This window comes from Meleagris gallopavo, chromosome 7 (genome assembly GCF_000146605.3).
Source record: "Meleagris gallopavo isolate NT-WF06-2002-E0010 breed Aviagen turkey brand Nicholas breeding stock chromosome 7, Turkey_5.1, whole genome shotgun sequence".
NCBI lineage: Eukaryota > Metazoa > Chordata > Aves > Galliformes > Phasianidae > Meleagris > Meleagris gallopavo.
The window spans coordinates 17,896,056-17,915,906 of record NC_015017.2 but is presented as its reverse complement, the minus strand read 5'-3'; the positions used below and the strand labels follow the sequence as shown (position 1 = coordinate 17,915,906).

The following is a 19,851-nucleotide window of genomic DNA, read 5'->3' as shown; positions in this document are numbered from 1 at the left end:
TCAAACAGAGCAGGGAGGCAGCTGGTTGAAATTTAACCACAATATTCTCGCTCCCCATTGTTTCCAGGGAGGCCCGATATTTCCACAACAGGATTATGGCATCTGATTAACTCGCTGAGACAACAATGAGGGGCTGGGATGGGCTTCCCCTTCTAGCTGCCAAAAGGGGAAAGTAAATACAACACCCTGATTTCAGGAGCGAGGGTTCGCGGGGCCCCCCTGATTCTCCCCCAGCTGCATGCCGGGGAGGGGTCCGGCCACACTCTTCTTGCACTTCTGCAAGTTCCTTATGTCCTTCCCAGGTGAGGCAGTGCCTCGGGATGGCCCTACACACACCGCCTTGGCGGGGACAGCCCCTCACATCCCTTGGATGGGCACACAGGAGAGCCAGGCTGGAATAGCTGCAGGTCTGCGCTGGGTGATGGAGGCAGAGCCATCCAGGCATTTGGATGCAACTAGCAGCACCCGTGCACTTGGGATGCTGCTACCCAGCAGCCCCAGAGGACTGTTTCCTTTACGGGACATACGGACAGAGCAAAGTTGCCGAGAGGTATCAAGCTCTGTCTCAGGGTCAGAGCTTGCACGAAGCGCTGCCACAGCTTGGGATGCGTGGTGTCCTGCTGCTCCCACATGTGATGGAGCAAGAAGCTCTGCCTGCGGTTCCAGCCCTAACACTTGCACATCTCGGCTGACTCTTCCAGAAGAGCATCCTACAGGAGTCAGCTGGAAGAACAGAGAGCTGTCATAGCACCTCTCCTTGTCCTTTCCTCTGTGGCTGCAGGGAGGGCACAGCTCACCGTGCATCACAGGCACAGGAGGAGCAGAGCCTGAGCTAAGGTTGCAGGCTGCTCTGCACTCCTGAGGAGGGGCAATCCCAGCTCCCTGCCTCTCTAATCCGAAGCCAGACTCAAACAGTCTTTGCAGCATGCATATAACACATGCCTGTCCCATATCCAGCTTCAGACTGGCAGCAGCCTGGCTCTGCCCTCACTGGAACAAAATCCATGTCCCCTGGAGACCCAGAGCTGCAAACAGGGAACTGACTTTGGTTGTGACTGTGGCACCAGTGGCCCCAGCACCCTGCATCAGCTCTGGACATGGCAAGAAGTGACAGGTTTCTGCCCATGGATGCAGAGCCTGCTGTATCTCCATTTAGCAGTGATCTGTGGGGATGGCCCAACTCCTGCATGGGAAGTGGGACATGGGAGGGTTACCTGCTCATTGACACTGCCTGGATATGAAGAGCAGCCCACCAGGAAGCACCCCAGGATTGTTTGAAGACACTGCCAAGCTCTCCACAACCCCCTCCAGTGGGACTGACGTAGACTGGGCTCAGCACTGACCACAGCATCCATATCCCAGTGCCAGCCTGTATCCCTGCTGGCACATGGGGCAGGACCCCAGGCGTGGCTGGGCAGCCAGTGTAGGGGGCTGTCTGCCCAGGGACTGGTGGAAAAGGGCATTTGCAGCTGCAGCACTGGGGCACAGGGAGGAATTACCTTCCAGCATCTCCTGCAGCACCCAGCCACTCTTAGGCACTGTCAGGACCAAGCCCACGCACTGCTCCCGGCTGTGTCGTCATCTCGCCCGAGTCCCTCATTCCTCCACACTCTGGCCTCACCCCCTCAACCAATGGCACTGCAGCCTCCAGCCATCAGCATCCTGTGGACACCAGGCTGGTACCAGGCTGGCACTGGGCTGGCACCAGGCCCCACAGGGCTGCCCGGAGCAGAGCACAGTGCAGGGCAAGCAGGCGGCGGAGCCGGGAGATGCAGTCTAGGTGGTGCTATTTCTCTATTTTTGCACTGGTTGGGTTTGGGATTTTCCTCTCCCTATTCGTTGCCTTGGTCGTCTTCTTCTCCTCTCTCTTTTTTTTTTTTCTTTTCCTTTTCTAAAAATACTTGACAGCGATTGAAAGGTCCCTTTAATCGAGGCCACAGAGCCCTTATTAAGGGCATGGGTCGGGGTGCTGGGCCGTGCCCGGCATAACGGCTTCATTAAACCCTGCGAAAACTAATATTTATGGAATCAAATTTATGGAGGCCGAGGCCGAACTTGTGGCCTTTAATGTGTGTCGGAAGCTCAAATCCAGCCGGCTCCAGGGAGGAGGGGGTGGGGACAGGGAAGGAGACCCCAGCGGGCCAGGCTGGGACAATGCGAGGTGACACTCCCTGCAGTTGGCATCAACCTGGGCCAGGAAGGCACTTCGTCCCCATTCTGAAGCCATGGGGCTGGGAGTATTGGCAGAGTTCTTTTTCCCACTGACAGTTCCGATCTGCTTTCATGTCTGCTCCTGCAGCCCATCCTTCCCATGCCCTAGGACATGATGTGTTTCAGCAGCAGGTCCTTGCCTGCAGCCCGTGCCCTTCAGGCAGCGCTGACCCATGTTGGAGATGGGGCACAGCCCCAGCTCTTTCATCCAGGAGAAAGCAATATGGTTGGGAAAGCCCAGAGAGCCCCAGAGCCCCCATTGCCCTACAGCTCACAGGCGCCTGTTCCAAAGGTTCCTGGGTTGTACTGAGATAGGAGAAGGCAGGACACAAGGGTATAGGCACACGATCCCCACTCCATGGCTTCCCCTTCCCATCACCCACTCTGCCCTGCATGCTGCTCCCTTGGAGAGGAAATATAAAAACCTCTCGCCCTGGGACTGGCCAGCCATGGCCCTGCAAAGGCCCTTTCATTCCCCTTCTACAGACACAGGGGCTGCTCCGGATGTTTTTGTTTCCCCCTTGCCGCCCTTGAGAGAAAGCAGTGAGCCTGCGGCTAGCCCAGCCCTGGGGAGCCAGGGGCAGGCAGGGGCACGGGACCCTGCTGCTATTTTAGGAGCTGGATTGGGTATGGGAGTGGCTTCCCAGCTTCAAAGGGAAGCACATGTAGACAAGAGCTGGGAGAGGATAGGAAGGGTTAATGCATACATGGAGGGATGGATGGATGGATGGATGGATGGATGGATGGATGGATGGATAGATGGACGTAAGGATAGAGGGAGGGAGCGAAAGAGGGAGGAAGGGAGGGATGATCGAGGGATACAAGGAAGGATGGAGGAAAGAATGGATGGAAGGAGGAATGGATGATGAAGAGATGGAGGGAAGAATGGATGGACGGACAGATGATGTGTGAAGGGGCAGAAATTATACTTTGAATACAAAGAGCATCTATAATATGCTGCACCAGGCGTTGCACCCCTGTCTCAGCACCATGGGCTGAGGAGGAACAGAGCAGAGGGAGAAGGAACATCACCCAGACACAGACCTTTATTGCAAACTGACACAAGGGCAGGATGCATTGTCTTCCAGGCAAAGGCACACCCTACTGGAGCCCTGCAGTTTCTGTCCAGGCACCCAAACGGCAGCATCCCTCCCACTACCCCCAGGTCCAGCACGAGTTCCACGTAAGCAGCCTGGGATCTGCATCTGGGCAGAAGCACAAAGAATTCCCTGAGATATCAACAGGTGGACAAGAAACTCCATCTCCTCGGCAGGGGAATGACCCCGGAAGGATCCTCAGGGAGATGCAGATGAGGCATAGGACATGTGGTGATCCACACAGCCTTTCTTAGGTGCTGTGGGATCAGAGACCCTCAGGACAGCAGCAGCAACCTTTCAGCTGAAGAGCCCTTTTGCCTTCTTTGGCTTGGCCTTGGCCACAGGTAGCCGGGGCTTCTGCACCGGGGAGGAGGTCGGCTGTGAGCAAAGGGGAGGAAATGTCAGCCCCCTGGGAGGGTTGAAGCAGGATAGGTGCAAATGGGAGCAGTGACACCCCATGGGGCAGTGCAACAACACGTGTGTGCAACAAGCCCATGTGTCTCCCAGTCAGTGTATACAGGGAGTGGGATGTGCTAGGAACCAAGCCAAGCCCACCAGCCCACCCTGGTGGGGCACAGGGGTGGGCTGCACAGTGCAGAGCACGAAGGCTGGGCACTGAGGGCAGCAGAGCATGCAGCAGCTGGCTTCAACCCCCTGCCAGTCCACGAAGCCCCATCCCACTGCTGGCAAGAACGGGCTGTTCCCAGCACCGTGCTCACCGTGGCTTCGTCGCTCAAAGATACTGTTTCGTCCGCTGGTGACTGGGGCGCCGGGTCGGGGTGCCCTGAGGTTTCTGCAGTAGGCGCCAGGTCCTCAGTGTCCTCTGGTGCCAGAAGGGAGAGATGCAATTTGGGGTTGAGCTGAGGGAGCACAGAGCATCACCCAAACCCACACTGGAACAAAGGGAGCTCAGCTCAAAGCAAAGGGCTGCATCCAGAACCTCATTCCCATCCCCCTGGGAAGGGGGCTTGACCCAGGAGTATTTCACATTCCCCCACCTCCTGGCCAGGAGCTCCTCACCTGGGTGATGCCGTTTCCGAGCCTGCTTGGCCTCCTGCAGTGTCACTGCCATGTAGAGCTGCCGCAGAGCAGAGGTGAACGCATGTCCATCTCCTGCACTGCAGATTTGGGGCAGGCTCTGTGGAGAGGTCAGAGACAGTCACCCCACTGCCAGCATCAGGGTCTGGAACAGCCCCAGGAGCAGCCAGCTCCTGCCAGACCACCCTGCCTTGTGCTGGACAGCAGGGAAGGGGCTGTGTGTGCCCACATGCAGGACTCTGTGCTTCACCGTGGAGACCACAGCATGGTTCTGCCCTGATGCTGCACCACCACTTGCAGGGATGCAGATGCTCCCTAGTTGTGCATGCACATGCTCACATGGGCACGCACACACACACACACACACACCCTGCTGCACACCTGCTCTGCCTTCCCGTTAGGAGAAAGATGGCAGAGGTCAGGGCAGCTACTCGCATGTCATTCATGAACTGCTGAAGATAAGATCGCATGGGAAGGGCTGTGGCTTCCCCAGCAGAAGCAGTGTGGAAGCATGCTGATAAGGAACAAAAGCTTTGGGCATGGGCAGGACCCCAGGCACACTGTGGGTGCAAGGAGCCCCTGCCTTGTCACAGTCTCCTGCAGCAATGCCTGCACAAGCAGCATAAACCACATCCAGTGCTGATGCACAGAAGTCCCCCTCATGCCCGTGCCCTCTGAGGGATGCTGCTCTCAGCTTAAGGGCTGTGTCAACATGTGCAGGGACCTTGGAGGATGCCTAGGGCACAACGGCTATGAAGGAGTGCAGGAAAGGAGGTGTGCGTGCAGGGCTGGGGAAATGTATCTGAGGGGGGTTTCTGAGTGATGTGCAGCTGTACACACGTGCAGGTGTGTGCATGTGTGATGAGTGTAGCTACGGATGCACGTGGGGCTGTCTGTGTCTCCATGTATGTGTGTGTGTCAAAGGTCCGGCAGTAACCTCTGCTCGGCTCCACACCCAGACAGCAGGAGAACAAAGTGTAACAGATAAGGCTGATTCCTCCCCAAGATGGGGAAGCGGGGAGGGGATGGGGACACTCAGACCCACTCAAGGCCAGAGCCCAGAGCCTGGGACAGCATCCCAAGGGCAGAGAGGACAGGCAAAGACCCTCGGCACTCTGTGCTGGGAAGGGAGGGCAGTGATAGTGTCCAGAAGGGCACCTTCTCTGCAGCTTTCAGCCTTCCTGCTAGAGGAGAAAGTGTGGAAAACCTCTTAGCTGCAGGACAGACACGCCATTGGGATCTGCTTTTTCGCTGGCATCTGTGTCCCTGCCCACTGCCAAAGGAGACAGCAGTGCTCCGGTCCGAGCCCTACAGCATCCTTGGGGCTGCTCACCACCCTGCGTTGCCACCTCCGGGCTTTGTGCAACGCTGGCACAGCATGACATCCAGGGGAGGATGAGGGATGCCTTGGATATCCCTGGGAGCTCTTACACTGGATGTCTCAGCCCCCCAAGGCCAGTGTTGCTCCTGAGGCTGCAAAAGTGGTGTCCAGTGCTGGGAAGGGGATTGACTGTACTTCAAAGGCAGCAGAGGGGCTGGCATTGGGTGGCCGACACAGCCTAGATCAAAGGCACGAACTGGAGTCATAATTCAGAGAAAAGCAAACAGCAGCTCCCAGGAAAGCCAGGAACGGCAGGAGAGTAAGCAAAGTGTACCAGATAGCACTGTGCGGGTCAGTGCCCTTGGTGGGGCAGGGGAGTCCCTGCACAGCCACTTGGTGCCAGTGCCAGCACCCTGCTGCTGTACCCTGCCACCCTGCGATCCCTGGGAGCAGACAGGGCTGCAGGTACAGGGCCCGTGGCCCTGGGAAGAGGCTGCTGAAAGCCTGGGCTGGAATCTGGGAGTCAGCAGGCAGCTCTGAGCCATTGGGCAGGATGGGATGGGAGGCTGCTAGGCATGGACCCGAAAGGAAATCAATGGGTTTATGAGCAGAGCTGGAAGAGTTTCCCCATAGAGCTGTGACTCAGCAGGGAGCAGAGTGTGCTGTGCCAGCCAGTGGCCACCTGATGGCCCCGGAGGATATGAGGGACAAGAAGGTCTCCCCAGAGGGGCAGGTAGAGTGACAAGATGTGGCTGTGGGTGACATCTCCTTTCTACTTGCCCCATGGCTTCAGTACATCGCTGAGCCAAACCCTGCTGCAGCCAGTCTGTTGTCCCCAGTATGGCTTCAGCCCTGGCTGCTGGAGCCTTTTGTTTTTCTCTGATTACTTCTCTGTGGGAACTGGGACACAAGAAGTGCCGGCCAGGTTCCCCCACCGCGGTGCCTGGAGAGTTGGCAGGGGGGGTCACCCCATGTTATGACTACCTGCTCGCAAGGCCAAACGCCATGTCCCAGTATCAGAAGCTGCTCAAGGCTGCGGCACCGGCACGGGATGCTCAGTAGCACAGCCTGAACACTGCGATTAGCCAAGCTGGGGGGGCTGCCCGGGAAGGGGGGGCTAGGGCACAGCACCTGTGCTCAGCAAGGACAGCTCACAAGGAGATGCAGCCCAGACACAGCATTCATCTCCATCGCCCTGCCTTCACCCATCCCTGCCCACACTCCCTTTTCAAGGGCCCGTAAGAGATGGGACTTTGGATGTTCCCTTGGCCGTGTCACCCATGGGAGAAGCAGCATCACCATCCCCTGGCACAGGGCTGCAGGATGGAGGGAGCGTGCTGGGCCCCTGTGCTTGTGCCAAGCACCAGAGTCTAAATCGGTCGCGCTCAAAGCTGGGGACTGACCCTTTCATTATCACACCAGACGTTCGAAGCGGTTACCAACATTCTTCACTGCAAACCCCACATTCCTATTTTTTAATATATTTTTAACTGGAAAACAGAGCGAACAGGGCCTGTTTGGAAATTACAGCCTGGCTGCTGTGGCTTGTATGTCAGATCTGCCCACATTCCCGTGGCCAGCCTCAGCACATGCTCCACAGGGGCACACTTAATAATTCCTACAGGGGCCAGGAGCCAAGGGGTGTGTGCCGGGTGGGGGGGTGGAAGGCTTCCCTGGGTTGGCCCCAACGGCAGATCTGCAGAAGCGGCGTGGTGGAGCAGTGGCCTGAGAGCACGATGAGCATGGCAGCTGGCACTGAACTGACATAGCAAAGCCTGGCAATACTGCAGCAAGCAGCCTGTGGTGGGAAAGAGAATGGCTTCATTGCTGGGGCGTTGCTGTGCCTCATGGCTTGGCTGCTGCCACCCTCCCCCATCACAGGGTTTGTGTTGCCAACAGCTCAGGGATTCATCCTGGGACTAGCAGAGAAGAGCACAGGTCTGTGCCACCAGCAAAGGGTCCTACCTGTGGGAGGACACATTTGAGCTGCTGCCTTCTGGTTGGGATCAAGGGTAAGGACAGCAGAGGGATGTGCCCAAGCTTTGACCCTGCAATGTCCCCAACACCTCATCCCATGCAGGCATGCAGCAGCAGCAGCCAGGAGAGGTGCTGGCACGGTGCAGGAAGGGTAGGATGGCCAGGGCTTCCCCGGCACGGAGCCAGCACTGCACACACCTGGCAGGAAGCGGCTGTGCCGACTGGAGAAGGCAGCCCGGAGCTGAGAGAGGTGATAGAGGTGATGGGGTCACCCCAGGGAACTGCAGGCGGCAAAGCCAGAGTGGCCAAGAGGCACAGCCTGGCACGGATTGGCGCGGCACAGCCTGGCACGGCCCCACACTCCTCCCGGCAATGCTCATGGCCCTGCTGCTGGTGATGTTTTCCTTTCCCCCTACTTTCAAGGCCTTTCCAGCAAGCAAATGTCAGGCGCATAAAGAGCGGCACTGTGAGCGGAAGATGGAGCGAGAATGCCTGCCCGCGTCCCTCCGTAAGTGCCGTCTCACACTTCATCAAGGCGGCCTTTGCAAGCGAGGCACCCGCTTAACAACCAGCAGTCTATGCAGCCCGGTGACCGCAGCGGCCCGCTGCTCAATACTCTTTTCTTTTCCCCTTGTGCTGTTCCCGTGGGTTGGATTACAGCATGCAGCGCATTGTGCTGCTGCACGGTAGCGGGGATGCCGGGGTCCTGCCCTGCCCTGCCCTCCTGCTGCTCTTCCAGGTCCCAGAGACCAATCCAGGGGAAAGGAGAGTTGGCGAGGCGATGGCACAGTTGCACCAGGGACAAGGGGGCTGCTGTGGCACACCCAGCTCCATGCTGGCTGCAGGCATGTGCCAGCCCTGAGCCCAGCATCCAGTTTTTCCTGGGGACCCCTCTTGGCAAGGGAGCTGGGTGGCTCATGCCAGCTTGCCACTGTGTAGGGTGGACACATCACCCAGCTCCATTATTGCAGGGTTGCGCTACGAGGCATGCCAGCTCATGCTGGTTTATTATTGTCCATCCAGGAAAGCTGGACACATAGCGCCAGTTTGTTATTGTAGGGTTTCTCAGGAAGGTCGGCCAGCTCATCCTGGCTTGTTATTGCTCAGGGCACCTAGGGGGCTGGCCAAGAAACTTCCTGCAAAGTGGGGTGACGGAAACAAAGCCACACCTGATGAATCACATGGGTGCCACGTGGCAATAAGGGACAGTGGCGAGTGGGATGCTGTGCCCCAGCTCCACCCAGCACAGACAAGCTCATGGGAACAAACACTCATGGCTCCCCTGGGGCAGTGATGCTGGCTGAGAAGTGAGAACATGGGGCAGGGAGGGGACAAATGGTGACTGTGCCATGCCAGCAGCAGAGGATGGGCAGAGCAGCCCCTAGGAAAGCAAAGCCTGAGAGTGGTGGGGGGATGCTGCACCTAGTGTGATCCTGAGCTAACTGGGGATTAGCTGTGCCACCAAGACTCGAAGCAGAAGAAGCCTGGGGCTGAGCCAAGTGAGATTAGGAGCTCTGGGGGAAATCTGGGTGCACTCAGGACCAGGCTGAGCTGCTCCTCCCTGGTGGCTTTGCAGTTCCTTCCTGGCATGGGCGCACCCGGCCAGTGGGGCAGCCCCTGAGACATTGTCCCATTCTCACCCGAAACTGCAGCAGGAAATGCAGAAGGGACAGCAGGGCTAATCTCTGAGCTGACACTGGCATCTTGCTGGCAGAGTGGGTTGGAAATACAGGGTATGACATGCCCCAGAAGCACTGGCACCACTGCTGGCACCACCACTGAGTCAGTGTCACCTCCCCTTGCTGGTGACAGCCCATGTTTCCCATTTCCTGCAGCCAGCACCATCCCTGGCATGATACCACTTTGCCCAGAGAATGCAGAGGCACACATCCCCTTCATCACCAGTGCCCTGGTGATGCAGATGTCCCTTCTGGGTGGTGACCAGGTGAGTCTGGTGGCCAGTGTCCCTGCAGGCACCTGTGCCCATGCCCAGGTACCCCCATGGTGCCTAGTTTTTCCCCTAGTGCCCAGATGTCCACCTGAGCAGAGCACCTGTGGCAGTGCCCAGGTGTCCCTGTGATGCCCAGCTGTCCCACGGGCAGTGCCCAGCTGCTTAGCACAGATGTTGGGTCTTGGCCAGGCAGCAGATTGAGTGTCAGGCTTGCTCTCAGCACAGCAGCAGTGGCAGGAGGCTAGGCTGCCTGGCGAGCACACAGCCCCTTCATTCATGGCAAAAATAGCCCCCCGGGGTGTGGTCCAGCTTGGAAAAGCCCCCTCCAGCCTGGCCAGCCCATGTTTATTCAGCAGGGGACGCGCTGCTCTCCCCCTGACCGTGGCCCCGTGCCGTCTCCGTGCCAGAGCAGACGTTCTTGGATGCGGTTCCCCGGGTCCCCCCTGGCCAAAACACACAGGCTGGGGCATGGGGTGGCAAAGCCCTAAAAAGCACTGGGTTTGTCTCCAGGAGGAGCAGCCCCTAGTGATGTCATGAGAGTTTGCGAGCGGCCACATGAAAGGGGCTCACTGCCCAGGAAATCCATGGGCCTGCGCTCTGCCAGACAAGCCAGTGATTCTTCAGCAAGCAGGGAAGGAAATCTTGGAGAGCCCAAGCCAAGCCCTGGGGACAACCCCCCTTCTTCATAGTCCCCCAGGCCCTCACCCCTGTTCTGCCTTCCTCCCTTATCCAAATCTTAGCCCCAAAGACCCCAGCATCCCAATGGGTGGGAGCGCCCATCAGGCTGGATGCAGGGGGTGATTTAGGGCCAGGGTGCACTGCTGGCAGATGAACAGGGATGAAGCAGAGTAGAGGATTCTCTTTCAGGAGGGATTACGACAGGGACAGCTGGGAACACACAGACTCAGTCCCCTACCCCCTCCCCAAGAGCTGTCTGGGATCTCGACCTGCTCCAGCATGCACCGAAGACATGAGCTCTGAAACCAAATCAGGTGCCACAGGACTCCCTCCCCATTTACAGCTGGGGTGCAGGCTGCCGCACCTGGACAGCAGGAGATGCACTGCCTTCTTCATCCTCCCCATGCAGAACCGTCCTGGCTCTGCAGCCCAGCGCCACAGACCCCTTACTGCATGGGCACTGGGGATGGAGATCCCACCCATCCCCAACCCAGGGAAGGAGGGGAGCTCAAGCTTTGGGACTGCCAATCACCAGCATTACAAATGTGCCCTCAGAAGGAAAACAAAATAAAAACAAAATAAAAAGAGAGAGGTGAAAAATTCCTTGACATTCCTCTCCTGTGAGTCCCCAGGGCCGGCAGAGAGGCGAGAGCCTCCGGCGTTTGTCAAGCAAACACTTTCACACCCCAGGCCACGCTCGGCACGCTGCCGCTGGAATGCCAAATATATATTTAAGCCCTGCTCATCAAAGGAGCCTGTTCGGAGTCGGTCTCGGGCAATGTGCGTGTGGGTTTGGCCCAGAGCAAAAACCAGAGACACTGAGAACATTGCTTGGGGACGAGAGACAGCGTGCGCACACGGAGGAGATAAGTGACAGCCTCCAAGGCCGTGCGCCCGTAGGTCGCAGGCTGGGCACGAGATACCTGCTGCATTATCAGCTCGTGTCGCACCATGGGGTGGGGATGTTTAGGCTGGAGGACAGCCAGCGGCAGCTCTGCATTCCATGCTGTAAGCCCGGTCAGAGCTGAATGAGCTCAGCCAGCAGTGCAGGGTGCAGGGGGATGAGCAGGAAGTGGCACTGGGAGAGAACAGTTGCGGAAAGGAGGGCTGGCTGAGGACATCGTGGTACCCATATCGGAGGTGACAAGTGTCCTTGGGCTGCAGGTCGGAGTTGGCCAGGAAAGAAGATCATTGCCACAAGCAAGCCCGGCACGCTGGTGCTGTGAAATCAGGCATTACACGCTTGTTGCCCACAGCAGGAGCAGTTCATTGGTGTTACATGGGGACAACCCTGGCCAGGGGGAGTCCATAGGGGTCTGACCCCGTGCAGCCGTGCCCCCGCCCGGGTTCATCCCCAGGTGAGGGGAAGGAGCGCAGGGCAGTGGGTTGGATTTCAGGCACCTGCTGCAAATAAAACACCCTGTCAGGAGTGTCCCCTCTTGAGAAAGAGATGAGGTCCCAGCAGGGCTGCAGGGACACAGAGGGACCACATCCCCATCTATCTCTGCCCCATGAAGTTTATCTTTGGAAGCTGAGCAGCTCTGGCAGGGCTGGGGCAGGGTGCAGGATGCTCCCAGCCACTTCCCACAGCTCTCGTGGCTGCCATACTGTCAAAGACTATGGAACCCAAATTCTGAACTCTGTGACAGCAGCATTGCTCTGCTCCATGCTCACCCAGAGTAGGGATGCTGGCCAGCTCTTCATGCATGGCGAAGAGGAAATCACACCCAGCCCGGCAGCATGCCTGGAGTGCTGCCAGGCTCTCTTCCTCCTGCTGCACGGACGTTTCCTCCTGCTCCTCCATTCGTCCACCTTGGTGCCTGCTGTGCTAAGGCTCTGTGTACTCTGCTCTCATCCCCACACTCCAGCCCTTGCCTGCTCCATGCAGCAATGCCTTGCACTGATGGGTTTGCCCATCCTTTTTTAAAAGCCTTGCCATTTCCATTCTACATTTTTCTACTTCCTTTTTGTTCAGTGTAGGATTACTTATCAGCAGCCCCAAAACAGTGTGGCCAAGGTCCCCTCAAACCCCCTGCCTCCAGAAGCTTAGGATGCGAGCCTCTCCGACCATCTCAAAACACACAAAACACATCTCTTCAGTGGATGCCAGCACATTTACAGCCCAAGCAGGAGAACAGGAATCAATTATAGGCCTGGCAAAGGCAGGGCTGCTCTGGGGCTCCAGCACCAGCTCCGTGCCCACGTGGCACCGCACTGGGTGCGCTGGAGCTGAGAGCAGCCCACCTTCTGTCGGCACACCCCACAGCCCCCAGGGTGCAGATGTGCCAGCAGCTGGCAGGGACACACAGGGGAACCGCTTGAAAGCCATGGTACAAATGTGCTGGTAAACCAAGGCCACTCCTCTGCTTCTCCAGAGCAGTGCTCCGCATGTTATTTATAGATTGTGCTCCGGGTGCCCACCCAGAGGGAGTTCAATCTATAAGGTGCACACTCTTTGCCTGCTTTGCCATGCAGCTCCCAGCAGCCCCAGTCAGAACTGCCCCAGACCCACTTAGGAGCTGGGATGCTCACGGCATGGGCTCACAGCCTGCACAGTGGGACTGCTGCCTTGCTCTGGCCACCTGCACGTAGCACAGGAAAACAGAGATGGACTTGTAGAAGGGCACGAGGACTCCTAGCATCTCCCAAGGGCCATGGGATGAAGATGCTCCTGCAGAAACATGTGCCCCAGCACCGATCAGGAGCAGGTTGCTGAATGTATTCCACAAGGTGTGTGGACAGTGGGAGGGGCACGGGTCTCCTGCAGCTCACCCCTCATGCTATGCATGTCCCACTGACACCGCTGATGGGAATAGAGCCCTCTAGACCGTCTCCTCAGCACCCGCACATCCCGATTACCGGCCCCGAGCGGACCTGAGTCCTTCCACTGCAACCACAGAGGGGAAAGTTTCCCAATTAAAAACCTAAAACTGGCAACAAGGTGCCCATGGCAGGAACCTTTTAAACTGGCCATTAAACTTTATAAGTTAGACGGACACCGGGAGCAAGCGGCAGAGCTGCAGGAAAACAAGCTGCCCCTCCTCAGGCAGCCTAACCACGGCTGTCCCCAAAGCCACAGAGCTGACGTCACGGCATGACCTCACCCCGTCACCCACTGCCTGGCCAGCTTCAGCCCCGTGTTTACCCCTGCCCGGCCCCAATGCTGTCCCTCGCAGCCTGCTTTCCCTTTGAGGTCAGCAGCCCCAGGGCCTGGCGAGGAAGAGGAAAAGAGCTGAAAGACGCAAACCAAACCTCATTGCCCACAAAGGCGGGCTGCAAAACACGGAGCCCTGGCAGCTCCCTCCCAGCCCTACTTCTCCCAGCCATGTGCCCCCCTCCTGCCCTAAGTGAGGTAGCCTTGAAGGACCATGGGTGCGCAGCTCTCATCCCAGCTGTGGCTCGCAGATCTGCCCCGGCCATGCCTATTGCTGTTCTCCCATTTTCCTGCAGATGGGCTGAGAGTGAGTATCAGAGTCAGGCAGAGATGCTCTGCAGGTACCCATGAGAACCTGCATCCGAAGGGGCTATATGCCTGTCCCCAGCCCTGGCGGGGATAAAGCTGGGGACATGTGGCCAGCCCCGTGACACTGGATTTTGGCTGGAGGAGCAGAAAGACAGAGCACCAAGACACCAGGACATCTGCCTCTGAATCTCTCCAAATTGCCACCAGCTTCAGTCAGGCACAGGTGTGCCTGTGGTGCCAGATTACCCTGCTTGGCAAGGTGGAAGCTCAGCCAGAGAGGGATGGAACTGGTTTGGCAGTGGTGCTGGAAAAGCACCATGACATTCTTTGGAGCATGGGAGCAGCCAGGGGACAGCACTGGGAGCCCAAGCACTGCACAAAGCCTGACCGATGCGCTCAGCTTGGAGCTGCACGTTGCCAGAAAATGAGTGAGAGCCACAAAACCCACAGGGGCTCATGAGGGGATAGTGAGGGAAAGAGCAGGGGCAGCTGCAGCAAGCACATGGCACTGGTCAGAACAGTCTGGGAAGCCTCTGTCCCTATGTGCTGCTGTGCAGAGTCACACGGGGCACATTTTGCCCGCTGTCACCTCCACCAGAGGTCTGTGGGTTGCATTTATAGCCTCAGCAGCAGACCCTGTCCCCATGGCATCCGTGTCCTCTGGACCGCATGGCGCTGGCCTGCATCCCTCAGCCCGCAGCATTCGGGGGAGCAGGCACCCACTGCCAGCCCTCAGTACCTGGCACATGGGTGCACGCACGCACGCACACTGCTTGCACCCTGTGAGCATCGATCAGTGGGGAAGCACATACACACACTCACAAACAGGGCAGCCTCTGCAAACAACTTCTTGTTAAGTTAAAATTAAACTCTGCACAAATATTGACCTTTGGAGGGGACACAATCCCTGCCGATATATTTACCAGCTTTATAAATGGGCCTGACCACAGTGCCCTATACGCTGGGCTGCAGGAGACGAAGGTTGTGGAGGTGCCCAGATGACATCCGACCATCATGAGGCTCTGACTGGACAACACCGCCTTGACCCTCAGCTGCCTCCCTGCCCCAAAGCGGGGCTCACCCTGGGAAAGATCTGACCCCAAGGATGCATAGAGCAACTTGGTTGTCACGGGACAAGCGATGAGTTCTTCTCCTAGGGGGAGGGTTCCCCTAGGACTCCTGTTGGGCATCCGGTTGTTCATCTAGCAAACAAAAGGGCTCTGCACATCCGAGGAGCCCAGCATGATGGTGTCCAGTCCCAGGGCGCAGAGGGAGGGGAGAGCACGGCACATACAGCAGGAGATGCCCAAGTTCCAGCTCTCGGAAACACTGAATAAAGTCTTATTCAGGCTGATGTAAAACACTGTTAAAACACACAAAAATCCTTTGAGTAATGGGCGAGCGGGAAAGAGGCATCTATAATTAACAGTAACTGTTCGAGACGGTCGCTGCCCAGAGATGTGTACTGTGCAAAACCACTTGAAAAGGCCCCGTCTGAAAGGCGAAGCCTGGGGTTTTTCAAGAAGCCCGTCATGTAACCATCCTGGCCCTTCCAAAATAATTCTGCCATATTAAAAAAACCCAAAACCTCAGCTTAATCGCCCTGCAGCACTGGGACCAGAGAGCTCTGAGGAGAGGGGAAGGGAAGCACAACCGGCTTCCAATTAGAGCCTCGTTAGAAAGGAAAGCTGGAGAGCTATTAGAGAGCAAGCCGGGAGTGAGCCCAGCCTTGGAAGCTGGAAGGGACATCCCCACCGCCCTGCCACATTGGTGGGCACAGTGGGACATGGGGGTGGCGGGGTCCCAGCTGTGGGCACTGAGCAGAAGGATGGGAGACACCCTTGCTGCAGGTGCAGGGGTCGAAGCCCCCTGGAATGCACTGACACTGTATGGGGCAGGGTTTGGGGATGCTCAAGGGGGAGCTGGGGACAGAGAAGAGGGAGAAGATGGGGAACTGGGGGCTGTAGTCTTTGCTACTTCTGCATCCTCCCACCTGCAGAAACACAAGGACCAGAGATCGCACATCCACATGGCGCATGGTCTGCAAAGCCACAGCTTTGCCCGGCCCTGGCTGGCAGCTGCATGGGGAGAGAAACCTCACAGTAAGCGCGTCCCTCCCCACCTTGCCCCTCAAGTCCCCATCTCTCTCACACAGTGCTTCCCCATTCCCCGAGCTTGGTGCAGCAGCCACAGCCAGACACCAGAGCTCCAGAGCACGGCCAGCTTGCTGCAGGTGCCAGGGCATCGCCCGCACTTCAGATTCGGCCGCAGCATCCGCTTGCTTCATCAGCTCAGTTTAATTGCACCCAGCGGCCCTGCTGGCCAGGGCAGGCACTGGGCACCCGCTCTCCGGCTGCAGCCTGGCCTCGGGGCTGGGCGGGAGGCACACTGCCCGGAGCAGCCTCCCCTTCCCATCCCACAGCCTGGGACCCATCCAACACAAAGTTAATTTCTAACCATGGGTAACCACCAATGCCCAAGCAGGGATGATTTATCCCCTATCTGCCTGGGTCGGATTTATGAGCCACACATCCCCTAGGCTGCGATAAAGGCCATGTCTGTGCTCCTCCATCCCCCCCTCTGCCCATAGCCCCTCCGTGCGGACCTGCCACCTCCCCCCCAATTTACAAGCCTTTCCCCAGTGCGGAAACCTGACAGCCCACAGAAGAACAGTAAACAGCACAGAAAATAACACTCGCTGGAGGCCAAGCAGAGACGCGCTGGCCGGGGAAGCCACAAATGGTTCCTGCTTTCGGGACCTGCTCAAGAAAACAGAGTGGGATGGACCCCAGGCTTCTAGCAGCCTTTGAAAGGGGTGAGGGGAGACGCTATGAATAGCTGAGGCCATGCTGGGGATGGCGGGGCAATGAGGACCAGTCCCCATAGCATCAGACAGAGGCAGCCCCAAGTGGGAGCAGGCGTTTCCCTTGCAAATGGGACCACTGATAAACAGTGGAAAATTCCTTGATGCATCATCAGCATGGTGTGAAGATGGTGGAATCGGGAGCCCAAAGCAGGGCCAGGTACTGTTCATGCTTACCCCTGCATGTGGGGCTGAGCAGAGGGTGACAAGGGAAGGCAGCCCCCAACTGCACGGCACAGGGCAGAGCCCTGCAAGAAGCAGGGTGGAAGGAGGGACCATGTCACAGCTCTCGGGGCAGGACTTTGGCAGCCCCTCACCATCCCCAAGCCCTCTGCGGAGCTGATAGCGGCAGCTCTGGCAAGAGAGAGAAGAGAGCCTTGTTCTGAGGCCAAGACTAAGGCGATTCAGTGCTCTGGTCCCCTGAGGTTTCTCAGGTGAAACCTGTCTCTGTAATGGCTGTGTCTGTAAAATGTATGGAAATGCCCATAAAACCTGTATCAAATGCTGCATGGATATATATGGACATATGAAATTAGGAGTGCATGGGGAATTGGGGCAGGACGGCTCCCTCCGAGCCGTAAACATGCACCAGAAAGAGGCAGGAGGGCAGCAGCTCCAGAAGCCGCACAGACGGGACGGCACTCCAAGGAGCTGGGGCACGGGCACCACGGCTCCGGCCATTGGCACCACGGATGCCACCAGGACACGGAGACCTCACCATGGGGCAGCACGGGGACAGAGCCCTGCAGCAGGCTTGGCATTCCTTGCCCTGGCACCCAGCCCCTCGCCGCATGGAGCAGGAGGTCCTGGCATCTGCTGAGGGAAGATGCATGTCAATGCCTACAGCCATCCCCTGGTGTATGCCCAGCATACAACTGACAAAATCAGGATGATAGCAGCAGAAATAACTCCAGACCCAGTCACCTCTCTACTTCTATGCAGCTCTGCTCTGCCCTACACTGTTCACCTCAGGGTGGATCGCACTGTAGCTCCAAAGCACAAGAGTTGCACTGTGCACTGTGCATGGGGAATGCAGGATGTATTTGACTCCACAGCAATGGGATCACCTAAATACCCCAGACAGCAGCAGTTCTCAGTATTATCAATACATGAGAGCCATCAGGAGCCTGAAGTGAGAGGAGAGGTGCAGGGGCAGTGGGAAGATAGCCACCAGTCCCCATCGGGAAAAAGAGATGCTCTAACAGCCCTGTGGGGTGCATAAATCCACACACTGCAAACCCTGCTGGGGTTTTATAGCAGCCCTGGGAATGCAGCAACCCCTATGCCCCATCTCCAAGGGGAAGCGTGGGCATGAGAATACAGCAGGGTACCATTCAGAGCAAGCAACTTCTATTTTTACCCCGAGGGCGGTTGCACCAAATGCAAAGCACATGTGCAACCCCAAACATGCAGAGATACAGAAGTGTCCCTACAGCACAGGAAACTCTTGGGGTCTCTCTGCTTGCCTGCTGGTCTTCACATTCGCTTCAGCGAGCTGAGCTTTACCACCATCAATTTCCCACTGTATGAACCTGCCACGAGCCAGGTGAGACCTTATGACCTTCTGCAGCAGATTTGCCTTTTCCTACAATCCCATGACTTCAAGAGCTGAGGTTTATATGAAAACACTGAATATCAACGTGCTTTGCAGCAAAATCATAAATAAATAGGCAAATCCCTGCCAAGTATTAAGCAATACATCACAAGAGCAGCTGAGCCATGGCAGGCTGCTGTTTGCTCCCTGCACCGCACTGGGCAGAACCCAGTTGGCTCCCTTCCTTCTTCCCTTGCCCTAGCAGAGACCGGCAGCTGGACCCCAAACCCAGCCCTCCACAGCTCCCAGAAACCCTTCCAATCCTCGTAGCCTTCCTAAAGCAAAGAAATGGGCTGAGAACCCCCAGATTTGGGGCTTAACCCTGCTTATCCACTCTGATCACCCAAGAGCCCTCAGCACAGAGGGACCTGTATGGCCTCAGAGCCCTTGCGCTGCAGGGAAGCCCAGGGCAGGAACAAGCCCCAGGCACGTCCCAGTTCCAAACCCATACCTGGCAGGGCACAGGCTGCATCCCGGCTGCCTTCAGCGTAGGGCTGTGCTCAGAGATCGGGGGAAAGCCCGCTCCACCCCACATCCCTGCTGCGTGGCAGCTGCCACGTGGCTCTCACTAAGGGGACAAAGTGCCTCTGCGAGGCACAGCCCTGCTGCTTGGGAGCATCCCTGTGTGAGGGCAGCAATAGGGCGATGCAGAAATGCAAAGCTAAGGACACGGAGATGCAGCGTGGGCAGTGCCAAGGCTCCACGGGTGCAGAGCAGAGGTGCAAAGCCGGGATGCAGAACCGCAGCGCCGACGTTGCGGCAACGCAGTGCCCGGGATGCAGCGAGGCGGTGCTGGGATGCGGAGCGCAGTGCCATGCTGCAGAGCTGCACAGCCGCAGCAGCACGCAGCCGGGAGCTGAGGGCCACCAGCCTTCTGCAGCTGGTGACAGGGCGCCATCTGCCGTGTCCTTGTCACACACTGCTGTCCCCAAAGCGCCAGCGCTGAGCCAGCATTACACTTGGCCGCGCAAACGCAGCGTTAGCCTCACGTCAATTCTGGCTGCCCGCTGCAAGGACCAGCAGCAGGGTGGCATGCCCGTCTCCAGCCCTGTCCCTTGTCCCCAACCTCTCCAGCAGCCTGGGATGTGCACATCTGCAGTGCACCTGCGCACTGCATATGCAGACGTGGCACTCCGCCGGCCAGCCCAGGGATGCTGCCCAGGGAGCAGAGGGTGCACAAGGCTACCTGCAGTCCCCTGGCACAGCTTGAGACAACACAGGGGTCCCTGGGCACGGCAGCAGGCTCCTGTGCTCAGCCAGTGCAGTGCAAGGTCACACCCAGGCCTGTGAACCCAGGCAGGCACAGGAGGAACCTTCAAGTCGCACAATTCCTATATTATGTAGTACTAATAAAAAAAAAAAAAATGGGGGGGGGGGGTAGGGCTTGAAGTTTTCTTAGTGCCACATAGTAAAGTATTTATAGCAATCCAGGCGTGAATGGGCTGCTCACAGGCCACACTCCTCCTCGGCGTCAGGATCTCCAGGAATTATTCTCTGCAGTCACATTGTTGTATTCACCCCGAGATTGAGTTTAATTACAGACAGGCGGGCAAACAGGCTGTCAGTGTTCCAGCCTCGCCGGCAGAAGGGCGACTGAGCTGCCTTTAATGAACAGATTTTAAAAAGACCCAGGGCTGAAAGATTGAGGGGGGAAAGGA

At 57.6% G+C, this 19,851-nt stretch overlaps 1 protein-coding gene across 4 annotated transcripts; it reads right to left on the bottom strand.

The window, feature by feature from the left end:
- Window positions 1-3,239: 3,239 nt before the first annotated feature.
- Window positions 3,240-19,831, bottom strand: LOC104911683 (non-homologous end-joining factor 1-like). 4 transcript variants are annotated; one of them, XM_010713630.3, is made up of 4 exons: window positions 18,645-18,750; window positions 4,329-4,446; window positions 4,028-4,131; window positions 3,240-3,686 (listed from the first exon to the last, which is right to left on the bottom strand). In XM_010713630.3, the coding sequence occupies exons 1-4, from the start codon at window positions 18,726-18,728 to the stop codon at window positions 3,606-3,608; spliced, it is 387 nt and encodes a 128-aa protein (XP_010711932.1). In that variant the 5' UTR covers window positions 18,729-18,750; the 3' UTR covers window positions 3,240-3,605. The 4 variants fall into 4 exon arrangements, with proteins under 4 accessions (XP_010711932.1, XP_019472677.1, XP_019472672.1 ...); XM_019617132.2 differs by lacking the exon at window positions 4,028-4,131 and having other exon boundaries at window positions 18,645-18,771; XM_019617127.1 differs by lacking the exons at window positions 3,240-3,686; window positions 4,028-4,131; window positions 4,329-4,446 and adding exons at window positions 4,453-15,099; window positions 15,730-15,814 and having other exon boundaries at window positions 18,645-19,831.
- Between the last annotated feature and the right edge of the window lie 20 nt (window positions 19,832-19,851).